The 26,996-nt window shown below is 37.9% G+C and overlaps 2 protein-coding genes and 1 long non-coding RNA gene across 5 annotated transcripts in view; 1 reads left to right on the top strand and 2 right to left on the bottom strand.

Annotated features, from left to right (window-relative positions):
• The window catches only part of LOC128029441 (TPA-induced transmembrane protein), an 11,189-nt gene extending 6,260 nt beyond the window's left edge, over positions 1-4,929 (bottom strand). The window contains exons 1-4 of the mRNA XM_052617229.1: positions 4,661-4,929; positions 3,643-3,723; positions 3,209-3,277; positions 970-1,105 (exon numbers count right to left, since the gene is read on the bottom strand). Of these exons, the coding sequence (XP_052473189.1) occupies positions 970-1,105; positions 3,209-3,277; positions 3,643-3,723; positions 4,661-4,738 (364 nt within the window). The 5' untranslated portion in view covers positions 4,739-4,929. The remainder of the gene's footprint in view (positions 1-969; positions 1,106-3,208; positions 3,278-3,642; positions 3,724-4,660) is intronic.
• LOC128029442 (uncharacterized) lies at positions 4,037-26,996 on the top strand. Its single transcript, XR_008187386.1, has 3 exons — positions 4,037-4,346; positions 25,939-26,058; positions 26,849-26,996. It is a non-coding gene; the product is annotated as an uncharacterized LOC128029442 (long non-coding RNA).
• Positions 7,274-26,996, bottom strand: part of LOC128029440 (capZ-interacting protein) — a 69,034-nt gene continuing 49,311 nt past the window's right edge. For all 3 annotated transcript variants that reach the window (XM_052617226.1, XM_052617227.1, XM_052617228.1), the window contains 2 exons: positions 26,779-26,982; positions 7,274-8,979 (listed from right to left, as the gene is read on the bottom strand). In XM_052617226.1, the coding sequence (XP_052473186.1) occupies positions 8,557-8,979; positions 26,779-26,982 (627 nt within the window). In that variant the 3' untranslated portion in view covers positions 7,274-8,556. The remainder of the gene's footprint in view (positions 8,980-26,778; positions 26,983-26,996) is intronic.

Genomic DNA, 26,996 nt, shown 5'->3' with positions numbered 1-26,996 from the left:
TTGAGCAGTGTAGAGTAGCACTTGTTGTTTTATCATTTTTCCAATCACAAATGCAGACATTGTTTTTTGTTTACTCAGCGCAACGAGTAAAAAGAGAGTATAAGTTATTATAATCAGTAATTATGTCCCCACTGGATGCAACAAATGCCTCATTTGTAATGGGTTTTATTGGTTATGTCTCGTCGTGACGGAAGACGGCATTTCCGTCACATGCTTGAGGCATTCAGCCAATCACAATGCACTGGATAAAAATGTTTGCGTTTCAGAAGGGCGAGGCATAGAGGAGCAATAATAATGTGCACTGTGTGGAAAATAATGTGATTTTTTAATCTAAAACTGCATAAACACATTGCATTACACTAAATACACAAAATAATGATCTTTTAAGCAATGTCATATGACCCCTTTAAGAAACATATGCTGTGGTTCAGTCATCTTGGAAACAGCTGACATTTTGGTAAATGTATAGAGGAAGGCTCCTCTGATCTCATAATTTTTAACATCAGTATCAGAAGAGCAAGCCAGATATGACTAGAATTCAGGATGCACTTGGCCAAAAATAAAACTAAAAAATAAATGTTATTTAATAATCAATTAATTAATCAAATGTTTTTAATAAATCAACACTCAAATAAAACGAGATGCAAGATATTTCAGCAAGTTGCTTTGTTTCTTTCAACATACAATACATTATGATGTTCATTCATGCTTATTTTGTGCAAGAACTAAAATGAAAGAGAAACATATGCAATCAGCTAAAATAAAAGTGTTAAAGGTTTAAAATGTTTTGCGTGTGTTAAACATTTATTGTTTGTATTTTGTGATAAAATTGACAGAATTTGAAAGTTGAGATTTTGTTTTCTCTTGAAAGTGCATAAAAACAGCAAAATATATAGCCTAACAAATTAGACTGGTAACATTATCAATAGCATTCGCAGTAGTCGAAGATTATGAATGGAGCATCAGTACCTGCACACACAATAATTGAGATCCCAATAACCAGAGCAATGGTAATAAAGATGAAGAGTAGCACTGTCCATAATTTGAATTTCCACACCACCACCTCATTTAGTTCTCTCTTGACCCTCCGCAGCTCCCTTGACCACTGCAAACACAAACAGAAACTCTGTTTTAATAGTAACATTAAATTGAATTAATCAAAAAGCATGTCTAATGAATTTACATCATGAAGCGTACACAATATAACAGCAATTTAACAAAAATATATTTTTTTTATTATTTACATACTTGAAGCAATATACATTTTTATTTTTTTTGTTTCTAACATTTTTTTTTTTTTTTTGCCAAATTCTGTGTTTTCCATAAATTTTCTGGATTACATTTGAATGGTTTCATTACATTATAATAATAAAAGCACCTCTAAATAATATATTTTATAAAATAATAATAATAATAATAATAAATATATATATATATATTTTTTTTTTTTTATGTTTTAATAACAATTTTATTAGTTGTAGTGGTACTATCATTACATTAATTAATATATTTCTGTCACAGTTTCTTTGAGTTAAACCAAACTTATTTTTGATGAGTTGCTGTAAAGACTTTTGCGTTTCTGTTTGAATATGATATGACGATAGTTTTTCTCAAAGTAAATGGGAAAATGGTTATGAAGTGACTCTCACAGCAGACCTAGAGATTATGTTCATGTACTCATATATTGAGGCTAAAAACAACACAAACGTCACAGGTTCTTCAGTATGTGTGTAGTAAACGAAACCTTGCATCTGTGCCGTTCATTCACACAGTGACACGCAGAGCAGGAAGGATTCATATTAAAATGCATATTTTAAAGCTTAATATTCACAGACAATAGTCCATATCACATTTTGATTTAAGTGTAATGAGATACTTTTGATTTATTCATCCAAAAATTGGCAAATTTAGTGACATTCCTTGTTTACTTTAATTTTTATGACTGGATTCTGGTTCCGTCTGAGTTTTTCACATCGCGGAAATCATAGGGTCCTACAGAGGAACAACCACAAGACTTTCTTACTGTACCTAATCGTTGTTAAAAGCCAAGCTGTTTAAAGGGACAATAAGTAACTTTTTAGGTATTTTATTATCTAAAATCAATATTTTTATTCATAAATATGCCCTCAATGGTGTACAAATACCTATGCCAATGTTTAAACTAATCCTTGTAAATGAAGAATTTATTATCTTTATATACATGGGACGGGTAGGTTGACAGAGGCTTCCATGTAGTTCCGCCATCTTGCAAAACTATAGTAGCAGAGAGGGACAAAAAGTACTAAGCCAACGCGTTTCCACAGCGCGTTTTCGGTCAGAGCCAGAAACGCAGGTGCAGAGCAGTGAGAGGCGCTTGAAACTGCACCGGCAAGTTTAAAAGTCTGGATTGCATTCTTATTATGGACCATACATATGCCACGCCACAGGAGAAGAAAACATCGTCGCCAAAACAGTCAAAAATAGAACGTAAAAGGAAACGTGACCGTAGATTACAGAAAACAAGAGTTAATGTCGGGGAAGCTTTTTCTAGGTGGAAAGAGCTAATGCTGGATAAAGATTTCAAAAGAGACGCTGAAGTGGCCAGTTTTCTTCTCGACAGGTAAGTCAGTGTTACAATCTATATTACAATATTTTTTTTATATCTAACAATGCATATAATTCAGAAAATATAACGAATAAATTAGACATAACTACTAATTACAATATTTCATGTTTTCCACAGTCAGTAATTCATACTGTAACATTCGTTTGTTAGTTGTCATGTTGCAGTTTGTTTGAAATAACACACCTGTTCACCTGAAGGAAAACTCGACGAAGTGCTATTAGAATACATCCTGTCAAAGCTTTTTGGTACATATCGCCTACCGTAGATGCAACGCGCATTTGAAAAAACGAGGCGCTGGAGAGCAAAATTAGTTTGAATGCAAAATACAATTTCACCACTAGATGGGAGTAATTCCTACTCAGTGTCCCTTTAAATTACATTATACACATTTGCTTATGTCAGTGGTTCCCAATCTTGGTCCTGGAGAAATCCAAGCATTGCACATTTTAGATGACTCCCTATTCAACACAACTGATTCAACTCTCATTAGTAAAGACTCCCAAGACCTCAGATGTGTATGTCAGATAAGAGAGACATCAAAATTTTATTATTTCCACATGTAGACATACTCCAAAGTAATGGCTTTTTGTTTTTCAGATTTACCTTGGGTCGAGTTAGAGAGTCAGCATCGACGCCTCCATCCACATGCTGTTCACTATTATTCTCAGTGACCTGAAAACACATAAATCCAGACAGACCAGTCAAACTAAACTGAAGGATGGGTTTGCAGCCTAAAAATCTGCATGCAGCACAAGACATCGATAGTGGAAAATTAATAGCTTACTTGAATAACCTAATTATGAGTGAAAACAATGTATTATATATATATATATATATATATATATATATATATATATATATATATATATATATATATATATATATATATATATATATACAATGCATTTCCCATAAGCAACTATGGTCACAAGTTATGTCATTGTCAATGCTTTTGCTTTGTTTCAAAACCATCATAGTTTCATTCATTCAATTATTTTTTTTCAGCCAATCAAAAGTTACGAGTAAGAGGCATATACCTGTGGTGTTGATAGAAGAGGGGACACTTCATTTCTCTCTGATCTTAGGTGGTCTGAGCAAGTGCCATTCCCTGGAATCACCTGTGAACATTTCTCACATAACTTATACAATATTTACATAGAGAAAGTCATTGGTCTGTACAGTTGTAGTGTACAGTATATCAATATTTAGACAACAGCCTCTAACGCAACAGTAAAAACATTAAAATAGTACGGGCCAGGAGCAATGAAGAAGGGTAAATAATAAAGAAAGAAAAAACTTCCCAAGTGTGCCAGGTGTGTTTTAAAAAGTACTAAATTTAGTCATGTTTGTATCATATGTATTATATATTATGTATTATATATATATATATATATATATATATATATATATATATATATATATATATATATAGATAGATAGATAGATAGATAGATAGATAGATAGATAGATAGATAGATAGATAGATTATTATAAACAACTTTACACTTTTGGTAATCATGCCACATGACATTTTACAACCTGGGCCAGCCTTGCTTTGTCATAAAAGTGCCAGATTATAAGATATTTGAGAGACTTGCTGACTTGTTATGGCCATGTACCATAGTATCCTATCCTTTTTCAAAAGAACCACTAAACTAGATGAAGACCTGCTTGGCTAGGCTGGGAAACCAGTTTAAACCAGCGAATACCATCTTAAATTAGCTAAAAACCAGCAAACGAGGTAAGACTCTTATGATATTCTACCTTGGACATGTAGACTTAATAAATATGAATGGGGTAATCATTCAGGTCATGGCATGTATTTACTTAAGCATCAACGTGTCACCATCGTACCTTTCGTACGTTATTAAGTACAAAGTAAAACAATAATAAAAAAAAAAAATAAATAAAGTAAAAAATCTATACGATCAAATCGAAACAAGGGAATACACTCAGAGTAAAACGTTAGAGTCGGACATTTGCGCACTTGCACAATCATGAATAAATTTGTCAATGATCTGAAGACAAGATGAAGAAAATATTTTTACAGCTTACCTCAATCGTTTGGTCACTCGAGGCGTTATTGTTGTCACAGACAACTTGAATGGGCTTCAACTCCAACGCGTCTGTCATACTTCCATAGTCACTATCCCAACCTGCGGAAACCCGGAACTGAGGCGTGTTAAGACTGGTTGCGAAATAGTTTCACCAGGTTTTGTGTTGTGGTTAGTGAACAATTTTCCCAAGTGTCACATTTAGCTAATAAATTATAAATAAGCTGATTCCAGGTTTTTTTTTTTTCGATGTGGATGCGGCTGATAATGATATTCTAGCCAACAGGTTAAATCCAGGTGTTAAAGAGTGTCTCGTATTTCAGTTAGAATGACTTTGTACATTGAAACGAAACTGTAGCACACAACGTTAGGCAACTTACAGGAACTGTGAGAAAAGGGCATTTGCTGTCTGAAGGCAAATAAAATAAAGAAGCAGGCTAAACCAGTATATGGATATATTGAAAAACGTGTGCTTTTTACTGTGAGGTGAGATTGTACATTTAGAGTCATTCACTGTGACTCATTTGACACTATAGTCACCAAGGCAATCATTGGCAATTATGTAATTCCAAATAAACACAAACATCGCCCTTGTGGACACATAGGTGAACTGCATTTTGTGCACATTTAAAGAGACGGGTAGCTGCATTTAAAGCACACATTAATTTACCTTCTCACACTCATGTCCGTTGAACACAAAAGGGGAGTCACTTGAGTTTCAGTTTTCAACAGATTGCTGTCAGTTAATTTGCACTTAAACAAATCAGTGTTCTTACACTTTTGTCCAAGTGAAATTCAAGCAATTTCCAAGCATTTGCAAGGTGCAATTTCAAGCTTTTACAGCACTTTAGAACTGCAAATGACATGTTTCTTCATGTTGAAGGGGTGGATTCTGGAATCCACTGCTACTTCAACATATATCCTTTTGAGTCGTTTAAGTTAATTTTAATTAAGTTAATATTCATTAATATTATGATTTGGAATAATGTATGATTTAAGGGACGTCCCCATGTAAAACTTAAATAGTATACAATTACATGTGTTCTCTCCATGGTTTGAGAAAAGAACCCAACACATTAAAACATACATTTACTCCTCGACTTACTACAGCTTCATAGGTCACAAAGGGCCTCTCATCTACATGACCGATTTACAGTTAAAGCATTTACTTTATTTATCTTAATATTGAAGAAAATAATGAAGAATATTGTTTGAAACATCTAGCTGAGAAAAAGTACTTTATAAATAGATATTTTGGGGAAGTTTTGGAAAATCCAGTCTTGAAGAAGCTGTATGTTCTCTATTGGCCCTATCATACACCTAGGCAAAATGCGGTGCAAGGCGCGGCAAATGCATTTGCATTTGCATGCAAATGCACTTGCACCCATGGGTGTGCTGGTATAAAAAAGAGGTGTGTTCAGGCGCATTTTTGGCATGTTGCTATTTTGAGGAACTGAAAATAGACTGTGCCATAGACCAACTCAAACTTGCTATAAAGTCAGTATTTTTCCTTTGTTATTTAAAGGGCATGTTAGTAAAATGCACCAGTAGGCATGTAAAACGCAAACACTTTCCTTATTACACACAGGGATGTGCAGCAGCTCACAATTTTTTTTTTTTTTAATTATATTTCGCTTTGTAAATAGCGAACCCACCATGGCGCGAGCTCAACTGGCTTTTAAAGGGGATGGGAGACGAGACTGTTTGGTTTATTACACGTTACGTTCCCCAAAAAATGGCCATTACTCATTCAGAATGGACAACCTGTTTAGACCATGTGCCCGAGCACACCGACCATTTTCCCGTCATGCAAACATGTCCTGATAACACCTTCACCAAGTGCTTTAGACCATGAGCTTAGATCGTTAAAATAGGGCCCTATGTGTGTGTGTGTGTGTGTGTGTTAGTATTAGGGGCGGCTCTGGGGTGGAAGGGTGGGGCGGATGGGTTTGGTTGGGAGGCAGGGTTAGGGTTTGTACTGTAGCTGGCAGTAATGGAAACAGGTAATTCATTGTGCAAACATAACTTTTATTTCAAGAGGAAATTACTCAAAGGGAGAAAGCATGCAGAGAATACGTGCTTCAGAAAGAAAGAGCTTCATAAGAGCTACATTAAAAAATATATATATTAAATTTGTCATTTTCAGGTAGTAAGAAAAACTATTCAAGTGTCTTCTGTTAGTTAGTATCTGTCTGTGCAGGACCGACCTTCAGAAAAATTCGCACCCAGGATGGAATATGCACATGGACATCTTCAGTCAACCTGATGCAAGGGTGGCAGATACACGTCTTGGGAGTGAGTGGTTGCGTGTGCGATATGCTTTAACCTGCATATAACCAGTCAGATTCATTTTTACCTAAGTAATGACATTACTATACTCTAACAGAGGTTAGTGAACTCTGTTAGAGTATAATTACTGAAAATGTTAGCGCAACATGTACAGGACCGAGTGCATTTGGTTTCGTTTTTAGCAAAAAGCAAAAGTAATTAGGCTTGTTGTAACTAAAAAGTGAACTATTTAGTAAGATTATTTAATTATTATCATGTCAGTCAGTGGGGTCAGTCAGTGATGCTTCAGACTCAATTACTGTACACAACAAAGGAAAGCATCTGGTAAGTGTAAATAAAGCTCTTTATTCAGTCATATATGGGAAGTAGTAGATCATTGATACAATACAGTAGCTTTGCAGTCACAGTGATACATTTCAGGCATTATATTTAATAATAAAGTATCTTTACATAACAGCAGTCGAGACTGCTAATAAATTTGGCCTTCACAATATATTTGCCACTATGCTCTTTGTATTATTTATATTTGTCGTTATATATCTTAAAAAAAATAATAATAATTTCAGTAACCATCAGAAAATAAAATTGTATTTAGTGATTCGTGATTTTGCAACTTTACCCAAACCCTTTCCACAGCCCTCTTAGCCAACTCAATGTCAGTGAAACTAAACACTCAAAATGACTGATAAATAATTTCTGAATTGTTTATGAAGCATTTATAGCCAACTTTTGCTGTTAACAGACCCTAGTGCTATCACAGAGGCATGTCAGATATTTCAAATTAACCAACAGTCGGTAAAACTACACCTATTTCAGTGATATTTGTCACTTTGTTAACTGAATCACATGGATATTCAAACAGGGTGAATGCTGGAAATGTACTTTCAAAATGAAGAATGCTCTCCAAAGGTGAAAGTGTTTCTGTTCTCTGAACAGAAAATAAAAATCTAAGTTTATTTAAAAGAAAAAGCCAGCAAGATAATCAAGGAATATGAATAACCCAGACATACTCTAGAGAGTTTGAATAGAAACTCAGGGTTTGATATATTATGGCTTCAAGATCCCACCTGATCTCTTGAGAAAATATACACATTTTTGCAGTTGGAGGCAAATTTGTACAGTTTTTCATTTGTACAAAAATGTATGATTTTTTTTAAAGGTCCACCTCTAAACCTAACCAGCAGTGGGGTGCAAGCAGATTTTACAAAAACATACAAATGAGATTATACAAATTCACCACCAGTACTCTAAAACATAAAATTGCAACAAATTGCCACGAGAGTGCTGATAACATCTAACCCTTTGTGTAATATTTACTTTCTGACAATATGTCCACAAATCCACAGTCCTAAATGAGAAAAAAAATTCAATTCTGTCATTTAGACAATTTAACTTTTCATCTATTCTGGAGTCTATTCTCAGCGATTCCATTTGAAATTTTGTTAGAAACACCATTAAGTCAACGGTTATTGGCAATAACATTATTATTATTCTGGGTTGCTAAATCAATGCCTTATGTTGTGTAAAAAAAAAAAAAAGTTATAAAAAGTTATAAAAAGTTATAAAAAAAAGCTAATTTTTCTTTTCAAGACCATTACCCTGTTATTTCTATTCTGGGTTGTTCTCTTCATCCAGAACTTCCTTGTCCTCTTTCACTTCTGTCCTGTCCTCTCTTGTCTCTTCCTTCTCTTCTTCTTGAGCTTGTTTAGAGTCAGAAGGTTCATACCCTCCCTCAGTTACTTCTTCCTTACTTCCTACATGGGTTACTTCGGTCCCCTCATTTTCTTGGGTTGCATCTAAGTGCTCTGTCCTGTCTTTTTCCTGTTGAAGGCCATTGGTGGGTTGAACATAGTCTGTTTTATCCTCAGTGTCCTCCTGTGAAGGCCCATTATACAATTCCCCTTCATCTCCATTCTGCTGTTGACTATCTGGTTCACATGGAGAATCATCGTTCCATTTTGTCTCCTCACATGCTGACTTTCTGTGTTGTCGTGTGGGCAGCCGTCGCTTAAAAGACAGCCTAGCCCGACTCTGTGGGGTGAAGACACATAATCAGACTAGCTGAGTTTGTAAAAGTTGAATTCATACATAATTTTAAAAGCACTACAGACTACATCAGACATATTTACTTTGTATCAAACTTATTTAGCTGCCATGCTACATAAGCAGCATGCTAATTGGACTGAACATCAAAAATAAAACTGGAAATTGGCTGCAAACAACCACTCCAAGTGCCCCACAAATAGCCCTTGTCATATTTACCACACAGAAGAGTGTTGCTATGCTAACAACATAAGGCTGTGATAAGCAGAAAAATATTGAAACTACAGTAAAACAATACAGTACAACACAATAAACGATTGCATAAAATCAAGGAATTTACCAGATATTTATGATTTAGGGGGACCAAATGTACAATTTGATAATTTGATCGATTAATCATTTATTTAAAAACAAATGGGTTTCACAGAAATCTGAAATTTAGGTGGTGATGTTGTCTGTTACATTTACATATACATTTAGTCATTTAGCAGACGCTTTTATCCAAAACGACTTACAAATGAGGACAATTGAAGCAATCAAAAACAACAAAAGAGCAATTATATACAAGTGCTATAACAAGTCTTAGTTAGCTTAAAAGGAGTACACGTAACAAGGGCTTTTAAATAATATAATGAATAAAAAGAAAACAGATAAAATAGAAAAAGAATAGAGCAAGCTAGTGTTAGAGGTATTTTTTATAATTGTATAATAAATAAAAAGAAAATAAACATAATACAAAAAGATTTGAAAGGATGTTACATTATTATTATAATTTTTTTAAGAATAGAGTGCTAAAGTAAGAGGGTCAAATAAAGACGGAAGAGATGTTGGGGTCATTCCACCAGGAGGGAACATTTCATTTAAAAGTCAGTGAAAGTGACTTTGTGCTTCTTTGGGATGGCACAATTATGCGACGTTCACTTGCAGAACTCAAGCTTCTAGAGGGCACATAAGTCTGAAGTAACAAATTTAAGTAAATGGGTGCAGAGCCAGTCGTAGTTTTGTATGCAAACATCAATGCCTTGAATTTTATGCGAGCAGCTATTGGTAGCCAGTGCAAATTGATAAACAGAGGTGTGACGTGTATTATTTTAGGCTCATAAAAAATTAATATGGCGGCCGCATTTTGGATTAATTGTAAAGGTTTGATAGAACTGGCTGGAAGACCTGCCAAGAGGGCATTGCAATAGTCCAGCCTGGACAGAACAAGAGCTTGAACAAGGAGTTGTGCAGCATGTTCCAAAATAAATGGTCTGATCTTCTTTATGTTGAATAAAGCAAATCTGCAGGATCGGACAGTTTTAGCAATGTGGTTTTAGAAAGTCAGCTGATCATCAATCATAACTCCAAGGTTTCTGTTTCTGTTTCTGTTCCTCTCAATGTGATAAAATGGTCTTTTAATAACACTGAACTATTTTTATTTTAAAGGGGTCATATGATGTTGCTAAAAAATAACAATATTTTGTGTATTTGAAATGTGTTTATGTGGTTTAAGGTAAAAACAAACAAAAAAAATCATTATTTTCCACATATTGTTCATTATTGTTTCTCCTATGTGCCCCAAAGGGAAGTCGTGGCCCAGTGGTTAGAGAGTTTGACTCCTAACCCTAGGGTTGAGGGTTTGAATCTCAGGCCGGCAATACCACGACTGAGGTGCCCTTGAGCAAGGCACTGCTTCCCGGGCGCTGCAGCATAAAAATGGCTGCCCACTGCTCTGGGTGTGTGTTCATGGTTTGGATGGGTTAAATGCAAAGCACGAATTCTGAGTATGGGTCACCATACTTGGCTGAATTTCACTTCACTTCTGAAACGCGCTGATTTTTACAAGGCTCATCAGTCTGAAATGAGAAAAGAGTGCGATCTGATTGGCTGAATACCTCCAGCGGCTGACGGAAATGTTATGCCCCTTAACATATTGTGATCCCCTGTCCGGCCGGAGCGATGAGACATAAACATTAAACCCCATTATAAACGTGATATAAACATGATTTCTAGTCGTGTCCTCTTTTGGAAGGCCAAACAAAGTAGTTTCACTTTCTCAACAAAGCAGCGTCACACACCGCAGCCTTGAGTGAGCGGAGGCCAGAGGCCTAGAGTGAGCAGAGGCCGGCTTGAGTGAGTAGAAGTGGGCCAGTTTGAGAACTGCACGGCCGGTGAATTTTATGAAGGAGCTTGCGCCAACCACATGTGACGGCCCCGGGCTGGACTCCGCTTCATCCTTCGGATGAGACATTAAACCAAGGTCCTGACTCTCTGTGGTCATTAAAAATCCCAGAATGTCTTTCGAAAAGAGTAGAGGTGTGACCGAAGCATCCTGGCTAATTTCGCCCATTGGTCTCTGACCATCATGGCCTCCTAACAATCCCCATATCTGCTGATTGGCTTCATCACTCCGTCTCCTCTCCACCAGTAAGCTGGTGTGTGGTGGGCATTCTGGCGCAATATGGCTGCCGTCGCATCATCCAGGTGGATGCTGCACACTGGTGGTGGATGAGGAGATACCCCCTGACTATGTAAAGCGCTTTGAGTGCCTAGAAAAGCGCTATATAAATGGAATTAATTAATTATTGTTATCCATGGTTAAAGCCAATCCAACAATCCACAGTGAAAAGTTATATTATAAGATAGATACTTGGTTCCAGGCAGGGACGTGCACAGACATTTTGAGGGACAGGGGCTCAAGTGAAATAAAGGGCACTTCTCATAATTACGTTTTTTTTTTTCTTGATGCTATGGACTGACAGGATAGAGACGTAGAGACGGAGCGTACTATTTTCTTTAGCGGAAGCAATACAATTGGGTTTAAATCAATAAACTCCCTTTTAATATGTTGTGTCAAATTATTAATTTATTTGGTAGGTAGCCAGGTAATAAGCAGGAGGATAATGTATAGCGATTATTCCTTACACAGCTCTAGTCTAGTAGCTCATGAGGCATGCTTGCTATCAAAACACAGGTTAACTAAGTTATATTTGCCTTTGGCTAATCAGCAGTAAATTCGAGCAATATTCGGGGCACTGGTATTTTAATCTTTTGTTCATCACCAGCTCCGCTCACCTCAGCACAAGCCAAGAAAAACACTGCTGGGAGGGGCTGCTGCTGCCTGCAGGTGTGTGTCTGTGTATCTGATGTGCGCCGCTGCGCGCAAGGGGGGAAGGGAGTGGGGGGGTGGGTTGGGGGTCAATGAGCGCTTCAGAACTCCTGACCTGATATTTATACTATTTTTCAATAAATATATTTGTTTGACAGGGAAGCTGTGCGCAAACAGGAATATATATTATTTTTTCAGAAAAAAAAGCACCCCAGAAAAAAGGGCACTTTCTCTCCAGGAATAAAAAGGGCAGGTGCTCAAGCCCCCTTTGATGTCTATGTGTGCACGTGCCTGGTTCCAGGTGTGGTTGGTGGGAAATTTTCTAGGTAACAATTTTAGCATCTATTCCAGTAAGATTTATCCCAGTATATCAAAAGAAAAACACTGACTTGAAACATGTTAAATGAAGATAATTGTTTTATCAAGTTCAAAATAGAGTTTGAAGATGACTTTCACAAAACAGTATTTTGTGCAAGATTTTTTGCAAGATAAGTTAAAACATTACATTTTAATCATCCACAATTTATTTATACAAGTAAAAATGTTGAGGAAAAAATAAATGTCACATTTGTTTAGAGCATTTTTCTATAACTACATGTCAAGCTGCAATACCAAATAGGAGCACACGGAGATGCTAACCGACCAATGTAACAGTCGCCTTTACCTGACTGTATATAAATGTAGACAGATCCATTCAAAATTATTAAACAGAGCAAAACACAAAATAAAAAAAGGAAATAAAAACATTATGAATTTGTCGAATGTGGTGATCTGAAGGCGACTCAACATTACCAGTGAACAGTTCCTGTAAGAGGGAGTGTTCAATGTCCATATGTACAGTATATGAACACCACTGGCCACTGGAAACTCCTAAAGCATGCTTCTTCAGCAATTGTCCTTTAAGTTCACACTACAAGATTATAAGCCCGATTTGCAAGTCAACAAGTTCACCGACAGGTCGGGCAGTGATCGTGGGAAAATCAGCATGTGATCAGCACTCTGCAATCTTTGTGTGTGTGAATTACTCAACGATGAGTCAAAGAGGCTCGCTGACAAAAATAAATGAATAATAATAATAATAAAAATAAAAAAACCTTTCTAGCATGCTATGCTACATATCTAGAGCTACAGCCAATGAGAGAACAAGGCATGGTTTAAGGTCAGCAGAAAAAAAACAGCAACAGCAACAACACAGCTTTAAATAGTTTTAACACAAGAAATTAAGTCATCACACAAACATCTTTCAGCACTTATTTCTTCCTGATGTCTAGTTACAAATAAATTACTCCTGTTTAACTTGTTGTTTTGTGTCACTCATTCCCGTTCAACTTCTCATGTCTGTTTTCATGACAAAACATCGTTTTGGGGACCTCGTGGAGATGTTGGCTGTCAGAGGTTGAGTGTATGACCCATTTACACCAGATCATTTACATCAGGCGTGCACAAACTAGGTCCTGGAGGGCCATTGTCCTGCAGAGTTTAGCTCCAACCCTAATGAAACACACCTGAACCAGCTAATCAAGCACTTAGAAACTTACAGGAAGGAATGTTAAGGCAAGTTGGAGCTAAACTCTGCAGGATACCAGCCCTCCAGGACCAAGTTTGGACACCTCGGATTTACACATTGTCATGTTGTGAGAACACCACAACAACTTCAAGACAGACAGCAAGTCATGTAGACTGAAAAGTCTACCATACTGAAACCATACTGAAAAATGTTTGTGCAAAAAGCTATCAGAGCGCACATACACGGTTTGCCTATTTGCACACTAATAATAACAGACTTGCACATATATATGACTCTTCTATGTCACTGGAATAGTCTAACTTCATTTCAGTCATAATCCATAACAACTTTACTGGTAAGTTACTGGTTTGCTTTATTCAGGCCATCCAGACTTGTTTTGATTTCATCTTAAAGATAAATAAATAGAGGTATGTTTGTTCCCACCAATTATTTCACAAGTTAAATTTATGTATGATGACAAAAGCAGGTTAGTGCTAGCACTCCTACTGCAGTCCCTGCAATTCGGGAAAAAATTTAAATAAAGAAAAAAAAACATATATAAACATATAAAAATATGAATGATGGACACATAACTCAGTTTAGTATAACTATGATTCTTTACTGAAGAACTGAATATACTAATCACACGTAGTTTTTTTAGACAAACCACTTCCGTACGTGTCTTTACGTCCTCACTATGGAATACCCAAAAGTACAATTGCGATTCATATATAAGAACATATAATCAATGTTCTACATCCCCTTTCTTTATTAATCTCTCATCAGCTTATAACAACAAATATCCACATCAACTCAAAATCAAAGAATGTATAACCAAATATACTATTGGCACTTAAAGTGTCACATTTTATGAGCAAACAAAACTCACAATATTTTACTCCAAATTCTTTAACAGTCTTTTAGTAGGTCACTAGATATACTTTGGATTTGGTTTCGAGATTCTGCCTGAGCGAGTCACATAAAGTTTTTTTTTTTTTTTTTTTTTCTGTTTCTTTGGCAGGTACAGCGGATTCCGATATTAACTCAGTAGCAGTCACTTGTGCACTTGGGTGATCGGAAAGGAAACTTTGAAATTTTCCTGGTGTACAAACTTTTGCATGTTTGCAAGGTTGTATTAATCATTTAGTTGTGGCAACTTTTTTGTACCCTTGAGGTGTTTGTAACCTGACTACTTCACCTTTGAAAAGAAGACAGAGTGGCTTGCTGCTTCTGTCATAATACCGCTTCTGTTGATGACGCTTCTGTGCAAGTCGATTTCTTGACCATGACATGGCTTTTGGTGGAAGGGACTAGCAACTTTGTTGGCAGTGTTTGTCTTGACAGAAGTCTTTCTGCTGGTGACCCGATAATTCCATCACAAGGTATGTTTCTCAAATTGAGTAGATTTAGGAAGACATCTGTTCCGTCTCGCTTTGATTTTTCCATCAACTCTCTCTTGCTCTTCGCACCGCTTGTTCTGCTAATCCATTGGATTGCGGATATTCCGGGATGCTTGTTACATGAACGAAGTCCAAGAAACTTGCAGAGTTCTTAAATTGTTGACTGGAAAGATGTGTTCTGTTGTCAGTGATCACTTTTTGGGGACAGCCATGTACTGAAAAGTGTCTCTTTAATTTTGTAATCACAGCGGTCGATGCAAAACTACGAAGAAGATCTATTTCAAACAAATTTGGATACGAGTCCACCAGGACAAGATAATGTTGGCCATTCCATTCAAATAGAGCAGTTGCAACAATTGACCAGGGAAGTTCTGGAATATCATGTAGCTTCAGTGGTTCCTTTTGTTGCTGCTGTTTCATACCATTGCAGACCTAACAGGAAGCACACTCCTTCTCAATGTCCTTGTTCATTGAAGGCCAAAACACTACACTTTGTGCTCTGCGTTTTGTTGATTCTACTCCAGGATGCACTCTATAAAGAATAGTAATATATTCTTTCTGCAGTGACTTGGGGATCACAGCTTTTGGGCCTTTCATCACAACCCCATCCTTCGTTGTCAACTCATCTCGGTATGGATAATACTGGTGGAGTTGAAGAGAAAGTTTTGCATGTCGGTGTGGCCAGCCCTGTTGTATTGTCCTGGAAAACTGTTGCAATGTTGGATCTGTGGCTGTGTGATCTTCCAACTCAATGAGCCTTGATGGCGAGATGTGCTCAACAGACAATACTTCAAAGTCGGCCTTCTCACTGCTTAACACTTCTGTGTTTTTCATTGGGGCACGTGAAAGAGTGTCAGCCAGAAACATTTCTTTTCCTCTTTTATAGTTTGTCACGAAGTCATACTTATGAAGCCTTACTTTGCGTTCACACCGCCGGCCGTCGAGAACGTCAAAGTGGCCGGAAATCATTCATTTTCAATGTAAGCCGGCGTCGAGCAGCGACGAGGAGCGGCGCAGCGCGACTTGGCCGTTGAGAGTGTCGAGGAGAGTTGAAATCAAGGCAACTTTATGGTAATGAGCTACCAATCGGAACGTAGAAGTCCACCGCTTGAGAGGATTCCAGAGAACGTAGCTCCGACCACATTAGTTCCCAAGTCCAATGGAGGTCAGGTTGATTATTGCTGTTTCGCGTTTGCAATAATCTATGATGTGTCCCTGTTTGCTTACATGGACATAAAAAATAAATTAAAAGTGTTACGTGGATCGAGGTGTCTGAGATTGTTAATTTTAAGTAAAGGATCTTAATATTTCCTCCACAACAATATTTCATGAGGTTAACTTATAACGTTTCCTTGTGTATCCTATATCCTTGTGGTCAGTCTGCACGAGATCAACAAGTTTGTTTGCTTTGCGGCCACTTTAAATACAAAATAAGCATTCGATCTACGTCAGAGCGTCTGAGCGCTCACAAATCTTTCTGCAAATCTACTTGACGCTCTCGACGCCGGCGGTTGTGAACGCACAGTTAAAATCATGCATTGTAATCGCGCAGGAGCCATGTGCAGTGGCTTGTTGAGTATCGTGACTAATGGCTGATGGTCTGTCACAATGTGGATTTTCTTTCTGTATATGTTGTCGTGAAACTTACCACATCCAAACACCACTGCAAGAAGCTCTTTCTCGATTTGAGAATATTGTCTCTCGGGTTGTGTCAGGGTCCGTGAAGCATATGCTATGGGAACATTTTGTTGAAGGCATGCCGCACCAAGTCCATATTGTGAAGCATCACACGTCAGTGTAACAGGTTTTTTGACATCATAATATCTCAGTGTTGTTGGGCTTGTGACTTCAAGCTAGTTGAATGCATCTTGATGTTGTTTAAGCCAGCACCATTCCATATCTTTGTGAGTCAGCTCTCGTAAGGGTGCTGAGAGGTCGCTGAAACCTGGAAGGAATTTTCCAAGATAGTTAACCATCCCTAAGAAGCGTTGTAGAGCTGTGACATTCTCTGGGACTTCCATCTCTGTGATGGTTTGATCTTTGAAGGGTCTGGTTTCAGTCCTTCACTTGTGAATACATGTCCTACATAGCATACTTCTGACAGCCGAAACTTACATTTGAGAGGGTTAAGTCTAAGGTTTTGTGCACGATCCAGCACTTTTTTTAAGATTTACATCATGTTCTTCAACATCCTTTCCTCCAACAAGGATGTCATCTACTATAATAGCGCATGGATAACCTTTCGAATATTTGTTCCATTGTCCTTTGGAACACCTCGCTCGCTGTGCTGATTCCAAATTGTAACGATAAAAACTCCCTAATCATCAGGAAGAAGGAGGCGGGAACCGGCGCACAATCCAAAACGTTTTAATATTCAAAATTAAATACAAAACAGCGTGTCAGCCCCTCACGGCGACTGACGCGCACAAATAAAAAGCAAACATAGAATAATGTCCCAGGACTGGTCCTCTCTCGTCCTTCACGGTCGTCACTCCAGTTTTATATCCTTCCATCTCCTACGTGGGACTCGATACTGGCGGTGGGGCGCAGGTGTAGCTCATCTCCAATCACTACACCTGGCCTCACTCCTCGTTCCCACGCCTCTCGGCCCCGCCCCACTCGCCACATTCCCCCATCGCCCCTCGCAGGCCAGGGGGTTCCCTCGAGACTGCGCTCTACTCCCCCTCCCTCCCCCCCTTCCCTCCGGGGGGGACCGCTCACGGGGACCTGCGGGAACCTGGGGGTAGGACAGACGAGGCGAGAGAAAAGGAGATGGAAGGAGGAGCGACAGGGACGAGAGAGGGGAGAGAGGAAAAAAAAAAAAAATCCGGTTCCCAGACGCACTGCTGCTCGGCCCTCCACCGGCTGGGTGATCTCCTCCGCGGTGCCCTGCGTTGGCACTGGACGGCCCTCGGCGGACGGCACGACACTCCTCCGCTCCCTCACGGACGGCAGCTGCCCCTCCATATCGTGGGCGGTCGGCAGCGAGCTCGCCCGTCCCCGGCAACTCGCTCCAGCCCACCGCCTCGAGCGTCCCTGGCGGCACATACCTCGCCTGCTCGAGGGCACCACGGATTCACCACAGCGGCGAGGGATCTTCAGCAGCGCGTCCCTCCTTCTCCCGGGTTTCGGCACCACTGTAACGATAAAAACTCCCTAATCATCGGGAAGAAGGAGGCGGGAACCGGCGCACAATCCAAAACGTTTTAATATTCAAAATTAAATACAAAACACAAATAAAAAGCAAACATAGAATAATGTCCCAGGCCTGGTCCTCTCTTGTCCTTCACGGTCGTCACTCCAGTTTTATATCCTTCCATCTCTTACGTGGGACTCGATACTGGCGGTGGGGGGCGCAGGTGTAGCTCATCTCCAATCACTACACCTGGCCTCACTCCTCGTTCCCACGCCTCTCGGCCCCGCCCCACTCGCCACACAAATGCCATGCGTAGAACTTGGTATCTCCCAAATGGGGAGTTGAACGTTGTCAACATTGATGATTTTTCATCAAGAGAAATTAGGCAGAATGACTTTTTCACATCCAAAATGGAAAAGAAAGAGGAATCCGGCATTTTAGATGCGACAACTTCTACTGTACGCATATGGTGTTGCGTACGTAGGAGGGCCTTCTTTTTGGTTAATGCATAGTCTTATCTCCTCTGAATTCTTTTTGTGGGTTGCCACCATTGATGATACCCATTCAGTGGGTTCCGAGACTGGGTTAAGAACACCCATATTAACCATTCTTCCTAATTCTGCTTCGACCCTGCTCTGCATGGCTTCTGGGATTTTGTGTGCAGGTTTTACAACTCGGTGAACTGCTAGGTTCAGTCTCATTGAATATGTTAATGGAAGTTTACCAATCTCATCCTTGAATAGGTCTGAATATTCAGAATGAATTTTGCTTGCAAAGCTTGAAACCTCATCTCCTGTCACATGATGAATTTCTTTGTTGAACAAGACCAGTTGCATATGTAAGCAGTCTGGCAGACCTATCAATGGTTGCATGTTTCTTTTTATCGCGTAAAACAAGAGGTTGTATGCCCTTTTTGATAAGTGGCAGATGAAAGTAACAAAGCCTGCTCTGGGTATCTCCTCACCTCCATAGGCTAGGAGTTTGGTTTTCTTCGATGATCCTCTCCATTTTTTTCACAAACAAATCCTCAGATATGACATTACATTTGGCTCCTGTTTCTACTTTAAAATCAACTGAATGTCCTTTGACGTACACATTGCTTATTAGCTCAGTCTTTTGAGGGGTTTTCTTTTTCTCAGTTCGTACAGCAGCTTTTTCAAGTGACACCCCATCCACATAGTAGGATTCATCTGCGCTATCTGTGGAAGTTTATTTTAGTTTGAGTTGATCTATGGCTCTTATCCGTCTATTCGGCATGTGCTTTGGTGTAGTTTTACAGCACTTCTTGAAATTATTCCATTTTTTACATTTGTCACTGTTGACCATAAACTAAGCATTTTTCCTTCTTTGCTACATGCTTACCTCCACAACTATTACAATTTATGATCTGAGATCTAGTGTGATCAGAGTTGGATCTTTCTTTAAATCCTTGTGTAATTTTAGTCTCTGTCTTGTCCATGTTAGTGTTGCTTTTAGATGCTGCAAGAGTCTTTGCATGCAGATCTTTTAGTTTGTGGATTTGACACAATTCTATTGCTTTGGCTAGTGTTTACTCACCTTCTCTCAATATAATTTTTCTCATACTATCATTGATCACGCCACACACAAGTCTGTCTCTTATGAGTTCATCTTTATTCCTTAAATCACTCATGTATGCTTCTATGGTTTCACCGGGTTTTTGGTTTCTCATATTGAACTTGTGGCATTCCATAGTAACATTTATTTGTGGGTTGGATAACTCACAGAATTTCCGTTTGATACATTCTGGGTTCTCTCTGGTTTCATCCGTCATTGCTCTCCTTCCCCCGCATACACGGCTGGTGCATACACAAACGTGCGATGGCTTCCCGCTCGATGGCTTCTGAGCAGGCCAAGTTAAGGAGAATAAATGCCTGCGTCTAGGCATCTTTGTCTGAGTGAGCAGCTGCTATAAATATATTGCATTCTTGCTCGAATACCCGCCAGTTCTCACTAATGTTGCCATCAAACATAGAAGTTTGGGTCTTTCCGATGTGCTATCCGAAACTTTTCTTTTCTTTTTTTTCCTCAAGTCTTTTCGATGAAACTTGACTTTCTTCAAGGGCGTTCTCTTTTCCACGAATCACCTTCTGACACCATGTTGAATACTGGACACATAACCCAGTTTAGTATAAATTTGATTATTTACTGGAGAACTGAATATACTAATCACATGTAGTTTTTTTAGACCAATCACTTCCATACGTGTGTTTACAGTATGTCCTCATTACGGAATACCCAAAAGTACAATTGCGATTCCTATATAACTAAGAACATATAATCAACAATCTACAGTGTATATATATATATATATATATATATATATATATATATATATATATATATATATATATATATATATATATATATATTAATAATAGTATGTGTGGCAAGAAGTGGTTAGGTATGTGAAAGTTACCAATAATAAGAGAAATCCTACAGTCAACTACCCCACTCAGAATACACTGAGACATAACAGCACTAAGCAAAAGAGACACAGGTTTGATGCCAAAGGCAGGGTGAGCATTAAGAAACAAAACAAATTCAATTTCAATCATATACAATTAACGAAACAAATACAACTTCACACAATCACAACTCTTTACCAGTAAGATACAAAACAACAAAATAACAAAAATAAGGGGGAGATGTACAGCAAAGACCCTCAGATTTCTACCTCACACTCAATACCCATGATACACAATCTTGTGAGAAACCAAACATGTTAAACACAGCACTCAATGTGGACACACAGTACAGGGTATCATGGCCAACTCCTGCCACCTAAATCCATGCACAAAAAAAAAAAAAAAAAAATCAGACAAACTCAGATGAGTTCCAGCAAAACTATAACAAAACAGAGAAGAGCAGCAGTGCAGTCACTTAATGATTGTTAGGCTTCAATTAATATTATTGGAAACCTCTGGATGTGCAATAAAATCAAGCAAATAGTACAATGCTGCATGATCATGCAGGATTACAGCTACTTGCAGGCCCATATCTGAAAACTTGCCAACAGACAGAACAATAGCCCAACTACTAGCACTCATTCAAAGCACTGCATGTCACAAAGGGGCGGTACCAAGGACGATGCATCCCAAGCAATGAAAATTTCCCCCTTTTATATGCACAACACAGGCTAATTGGCTCATGAAACTTAACTAACTGACCAATCATGATTAAGTCCAGACACTGATAGATTCACCTGTTTGGGTAATGCCAGCCAATCATACTGGGTCTATACCTCACTCTGCTACATATGGAAGTCTATTGTGGCGAGAGTGAAATTGCCCAAAAAGAGGCGGTACTCCACATAATGTGACTTGACGCTGATTGGACTATATATCCTAAGGCAGAACTAAGCTGCAACCTTCTGGTCTCTCGTAAAACCTAAAAGTAAAACTGCAACTGGCCACTAGAGGCTGGCTCCAACTCATCCGTTTAAATTATATTAGGTCTTCTGTTCTGTAACAGTTCTGTAAATTAAGGGTGTGGCCACTTGAGTGATAGGTGGATTGCTGCTGCTGCCACCACTGTTGAGCTAGGTGGGAGTGGCTTCAGAAACCAGCTCCTGCCTCTTTGCGCATTTTGGATTATGCAGGAGTGACGGGTAATGACGCGCTGCCAAGATGGCGACGGCCGGCTCCACCAACTTTGAGCTACAAAAATGCTCTACAGAAACCTACAAGCGATGTCACAGACACAACGTCCATGTTTTTATACAGTCTATGGACAGAACAAACAATCTAGAGTAGTGACAGCTAGCGTTACACTGTGGTTGAATGTGATAGAAATAAATCCTACCTTTCACACTTTGGTGCGTCTCCCTATTGCCCTAATGAAGAAACCACTCTGCTTGATTCCTTCCTGTGATGTTTTCTGGCTAGTTTGACGTCTAGGTGGAAAGATTATGTTTTGTGGACAGAGCTGTTGTTTAATAACAGCATTCCAGCATTAGATTATACTAGATTTTAAGGCTTTAGTAGTTTCACGTAAACCTGGACTCAAAGTAACCCTCTGCAACCTACAGTACGTTAGGCTATTTACAGAATGTAATATTAGTATACCACATACAACAGTATGGGGGCATTCCTACCCTTACATGATCAATACTTTCCCAATATATGGACATTTTTGTATGCCGTTATGGATATGTTTACATAAATTGGCTTTGCAGTGTCAAGCTGCTTCTTCGCTGACAAATGATTACATTTCCTACAGTGGATTGTACTCATCCTACATCAGAAATAGCTCAAAATGAATCAGTTTGTGAATCAACTGTACAAATTAATCCAACTGAATTGCAAATTCACAAATCCAGACCTTTCTGTGAATTTGCATTGCATTCCAGAATCAAAGAACATAGTACAGAAACTTCTTTAACAAAATATTAACAATCATTTGTTATTGCTGCATTATTTTGTGAATGTTCTTTGAAGAGTGACAGAGGGTACATGCAGAAGTGGCCTGATTGGATTAGAGTGGACAGTCTCTATTGCCTTACATGGAGCTTAAGCCCACAATACTGCCTGCCGCAAAGAGATGTGCATCTTCATGCCGCTATCATCAGATCCTCTTCTGCACACATCAGAGATTTTCTGAGAAACAACTTTCAAGAGATCATGTTTTGCCACTCATAACAAGGTTTTCAATGACCAATTAAAATTAATTAACCACTTATGGTCCAAAATATGTGATCACAGCCCTGCGGTACCAGTTATGATTTCCTGATAGAACCCTTATCCCATCACAGTATATATGGAATGCATATACTTACTGTAAAGTAAATTCTAAGAGAGTATCCCTCACAAAATCCAAAAGTGTTGTAATTTTTCTGCAAAGCAATATATATATATATATATATATATATATTTGTATAATTATTTTATTATTTAAATGTTATTGATATTTATATATATACATATTTAAAAACCATTATTACAGAGCTCCTAAGAGGACATGGCACAGAAACTGCACTTGTTAAAATTACAAATGACCTGCTCCTTGTGTCAGATCGAGGCTGCATCTCATTTCTAGCCTTACTTGATCTTAGTGCTGCGTTCGACACAATAGATCATGACATACTCATAGATCGATTACAAAACTATACAGGTATTCAAGGGCAGGCTCTAAGATGGTTTAGATCCTACCTGTCCGATCGCAACCATTTTGTTTACTTGAATGGGGTGTCATCTCATTTATCATCAGTAAAATATGGAGTGCCACAAGGATCCGTCCTAGGTCCCCTTCTATTTTCAATATACATGTTGCCCCTTGGTAATATTATTAGAAAATACGGAATTAGCTTCCACTGTTATGCCGATGATACTCAGCTATATATCTCAACGAGACCAGATGAAACTTCTCAATTATCTAAGCTAACAGAATGTGTTAAAAATGTAAAAGATTGGATGACAAATAATTTTCTCCAATTAAATTCTGAGAAATTTAAAGACAGAGATATTAATTATTAGACCAAAAAACACTACACAGAATCTTGTAGATTACAATTTGCAACTAGACGGATGTACTGTTACTTCCTCTACAGTCAGAAATCTGGGTGTCATATTAGACAGCAATTTGTCTTTTGAAAATGATATTTCCAATGTTACAAAAACTGCATTCTTCCATCTTAGAAACATTGCCAAGCTACGAAACATGTTATCTGTTTCTGATGCAGAAAAGCTAGTTCATGCATTCATGACCTCTAGACTGGACTATTGTAATGCACTTCTAGGTGGTTGTCCTGCTTCTTCAATAAACAAGCTACAGGTAGTCCAAAATGCAGCAGCTAGAGTCCTTACCAGGTCAAGAAAATATGATCATATTACTCCAATTTTACAGTCTCTGCACTGGCTACCTATTAAGTTCAGTATCAGTTACAAATTATCATTACTTACCTATAAGGCCCTAAATGGTTTAGCTCCTGGGTACCTAACTAGCCTTCTACCATGCTACAATCCATCACGCACCCTAAGGTCACAAAACGCTGGACTTTTGGTAGTTCCTAGGATAGCAAAGTCCACTAAAGGAGGTAGAGCTTTTTCACATTTGGCTCCCAAACTCTGGAATAGCCTTCCTGATAATGTTCGGGGTTCAGACACACTCTCTCTGTTTAAATTTAGATTAAAAACGCATCTCTTTCGCCAAGCATTCGAATAATGTATCTCTTAGTTTAGTTTAGTTTATTTAATAGGGACCATGCATGTTCATGTACATTGTTGTATGAAAATACACCATGTAAATATGCCAGAATTAGTAAAAAGATACTATTTTTCATCTGCAGTCCCTAGGCCGGTGACATAAAAACGAAAAAAAAAATAAAAATAAAAAAAAAAAATAACCAACAATCATATAACATTCAATCATTATGACAACAATACACAAAAATAAAAATATACATCAACAATACAAACAAACAAGACAAAAATTCATAATAACATAATAACAATTGCGACCAACCACATCTAAAACAATAGTCCGCGCCCACACAATACACATGCATGCACCATGCACAATCATCCCGCATACATAAATACACACACACGCACATACACACTCAAGATCTTTACTTATCCATGCGTAAATTATTCACACCTATATACAACATAGACAATGTATAAATGTACATACAGTATATACATGTAGATATTTATTAAATAAATGCATATGTGTGCATTCATATACACAAAGCAACTACACAGAGCACACACAAATACACCATGCAAACACAAACCTCCATTCCGGACGCGATCAATCGCGACCAGTTCCCCCAGCATTAATGACTAAAGTTACAGTTAAAAGTGAGTACATGTCTGATTATCTAAGAGCCACTGTTTTAATTGAGTTTTAAAGGAGGTGAATGAAGGACACTGACGTATCACAAGGGGCAAGCTATTCCAAAATTTTCCACCTATTATTGATATTACATTTTGTCCAAAGGTGGTACGTCTAAATGGTATCATACAGTCCCCTTTTATAGAGGCCCGTGTGCTACCTCCGCTTGCAAGCCTTTGAAAAAAGGCATGCAGTGGAGGTGGAGCAAGATTATTTAACACCTTATAAACTAGACAAATGTACTTGAAACGTTTGAAATTGTCAAAACTTAAAAAATTATGTCTCTCTAAAATATTGCAATGGTGAAATGACAATGCCTTTTTATCAAAAATTTTAATGGCTTTCTTAAATAGAGATTCAATAGTTTTAAGACTCGATATGCTAGTTAATGACCAATTTATGAAACAATACTCGATATGTGAAAAAATCATAGTATATAAAAACAACTTGGCTGCTTTGGTGTTAAGAAACGGCCTGACTTGTTTAAAATTCTGCAAACTGAATTTAACTTTATTTGCCACCTTTTTCACATGATATTTGAATGTTAAGGTGGAGTCATATATAACTCCTAAATACTTAAATTCATTGACAACATCAAGCTCCTGTCCTCTAAGAAACACATTAGAGTGTGACACCTTCATACATTTTTTGGTGAACACCATACAGACTGTTTTTTTGGTGTTTAAGTAGAGACACGACCTAGTGAGCCAGTCATCAATGTGAACCATCGCTGATGTAAGTGTAGATGCTATCTCTGAGTAGTTCTTATCATGTGTAAAGATTACAGCATCATCTGCATACATCTGGACATCAACATTTTAAATTGTGAGTATAATTGCATCTGATTAAATGTGCATTTTTATTCATTAGCTTGGGTTAAACTAATTTTAGTTTGTTGGATCAGCAGCTATGCTAATGATGTCTCTATTTTGTTTCTATGTTTTGCCACGGGATGTAGGATTTACACAAGCTCCAGTCTGGATCCAGAACACCTGAGAAGAGATGATGCTGACCCTCAGAGGACCTCAGATAATGCTAACCTTGAATCAACAAACAAAACTAACAATTATTGCTACATGTGTGAATGCATCATATAATAATTATTAATTAATAATATTAATAATTTTCAACGTCTAGCTGACTACGTCTTGTATTCATTTTTTCTAAAAATCCTCAAACTGACAGTCACCACCATAAGCTACTACTAAATATTGTAGAAACATAATTTTCTGTAAAGTTGCTTTGTAACGATTCGTATTGTAAAAAGCGCTATACAAATAAACTTGAATTGAATGGTGATAGAAACAAAAATAAGATAGGAGGAAAAATTATATTTCAGTGCATTTTTCTGTGTTACCTTGAGAAACGTTCTCTCACAGAAGTATTGCATTCTCTTACACAAAATTTGCGTTCTCTTACAAAAATATTGCATTATTCCCAAGAAACTTCCCATTCTCCTCCCACCTCATATTATTTCCATTACAAATTATTATTGTGAGCAAATGCAAAAAGTTTCTTGGGGAAATGCAAAAGCACTGAAATATAATATTTCCTCCCATCTAATTTTCATTTACATTTTCACTGCTAAGAAGTTAGGAATTTGTTGCTCATTAGTTTAAAATTTTAATCCGAATGTAAATGAATGACACGTCTTTATCTGAATCTGAAGTTCCCAAACAAGACTAAAAATATATAAATAATCATATTGGACAAAATGTATTTTGTAAAGCGAGATATTTTGATATTGATAAAATATAATAATTTAAAAATATATATGATATATACTATACTAGTTGACCTTGTTGATGCTTGGCAGTGGAGTACCCTCAAACGGCTGCTCGAAGCTAACTGGTGCCTCATCTTCACAGGAGAGCTGAGTGGGCTGCAGGGTGGAGCTCAGGGAGCTGCAGGGGCTGATGGGACTGCAGGCTGTGGACGTCTGTTTGGACTCTGGACTTTTGGGTGGGGAGAGCAGGACAGTTGGAGAGAGAGCAAGATTGGCCTTAAAGAGAGAAG

Source organism: Carassius gibelio, chromosome A15 (assembly GCF_023724105.1).
Source record: "Carassius gibelio isolate Cgi1373 ecotype wild population from Czech Republic chromosome A15, carGib1.2-hapl.c, whole genome shotgun sequence".
NCBI lineage: Eukaryota > Metazoa > Chordata > Actinopteri > Cypriniformes > Cyprinidae > Carassius > Carassius gibelio.
Note: the sequence above shows the minus strand (reverse complement) of the source record. Positions and strands in the feature narration are given on the sequence as shown.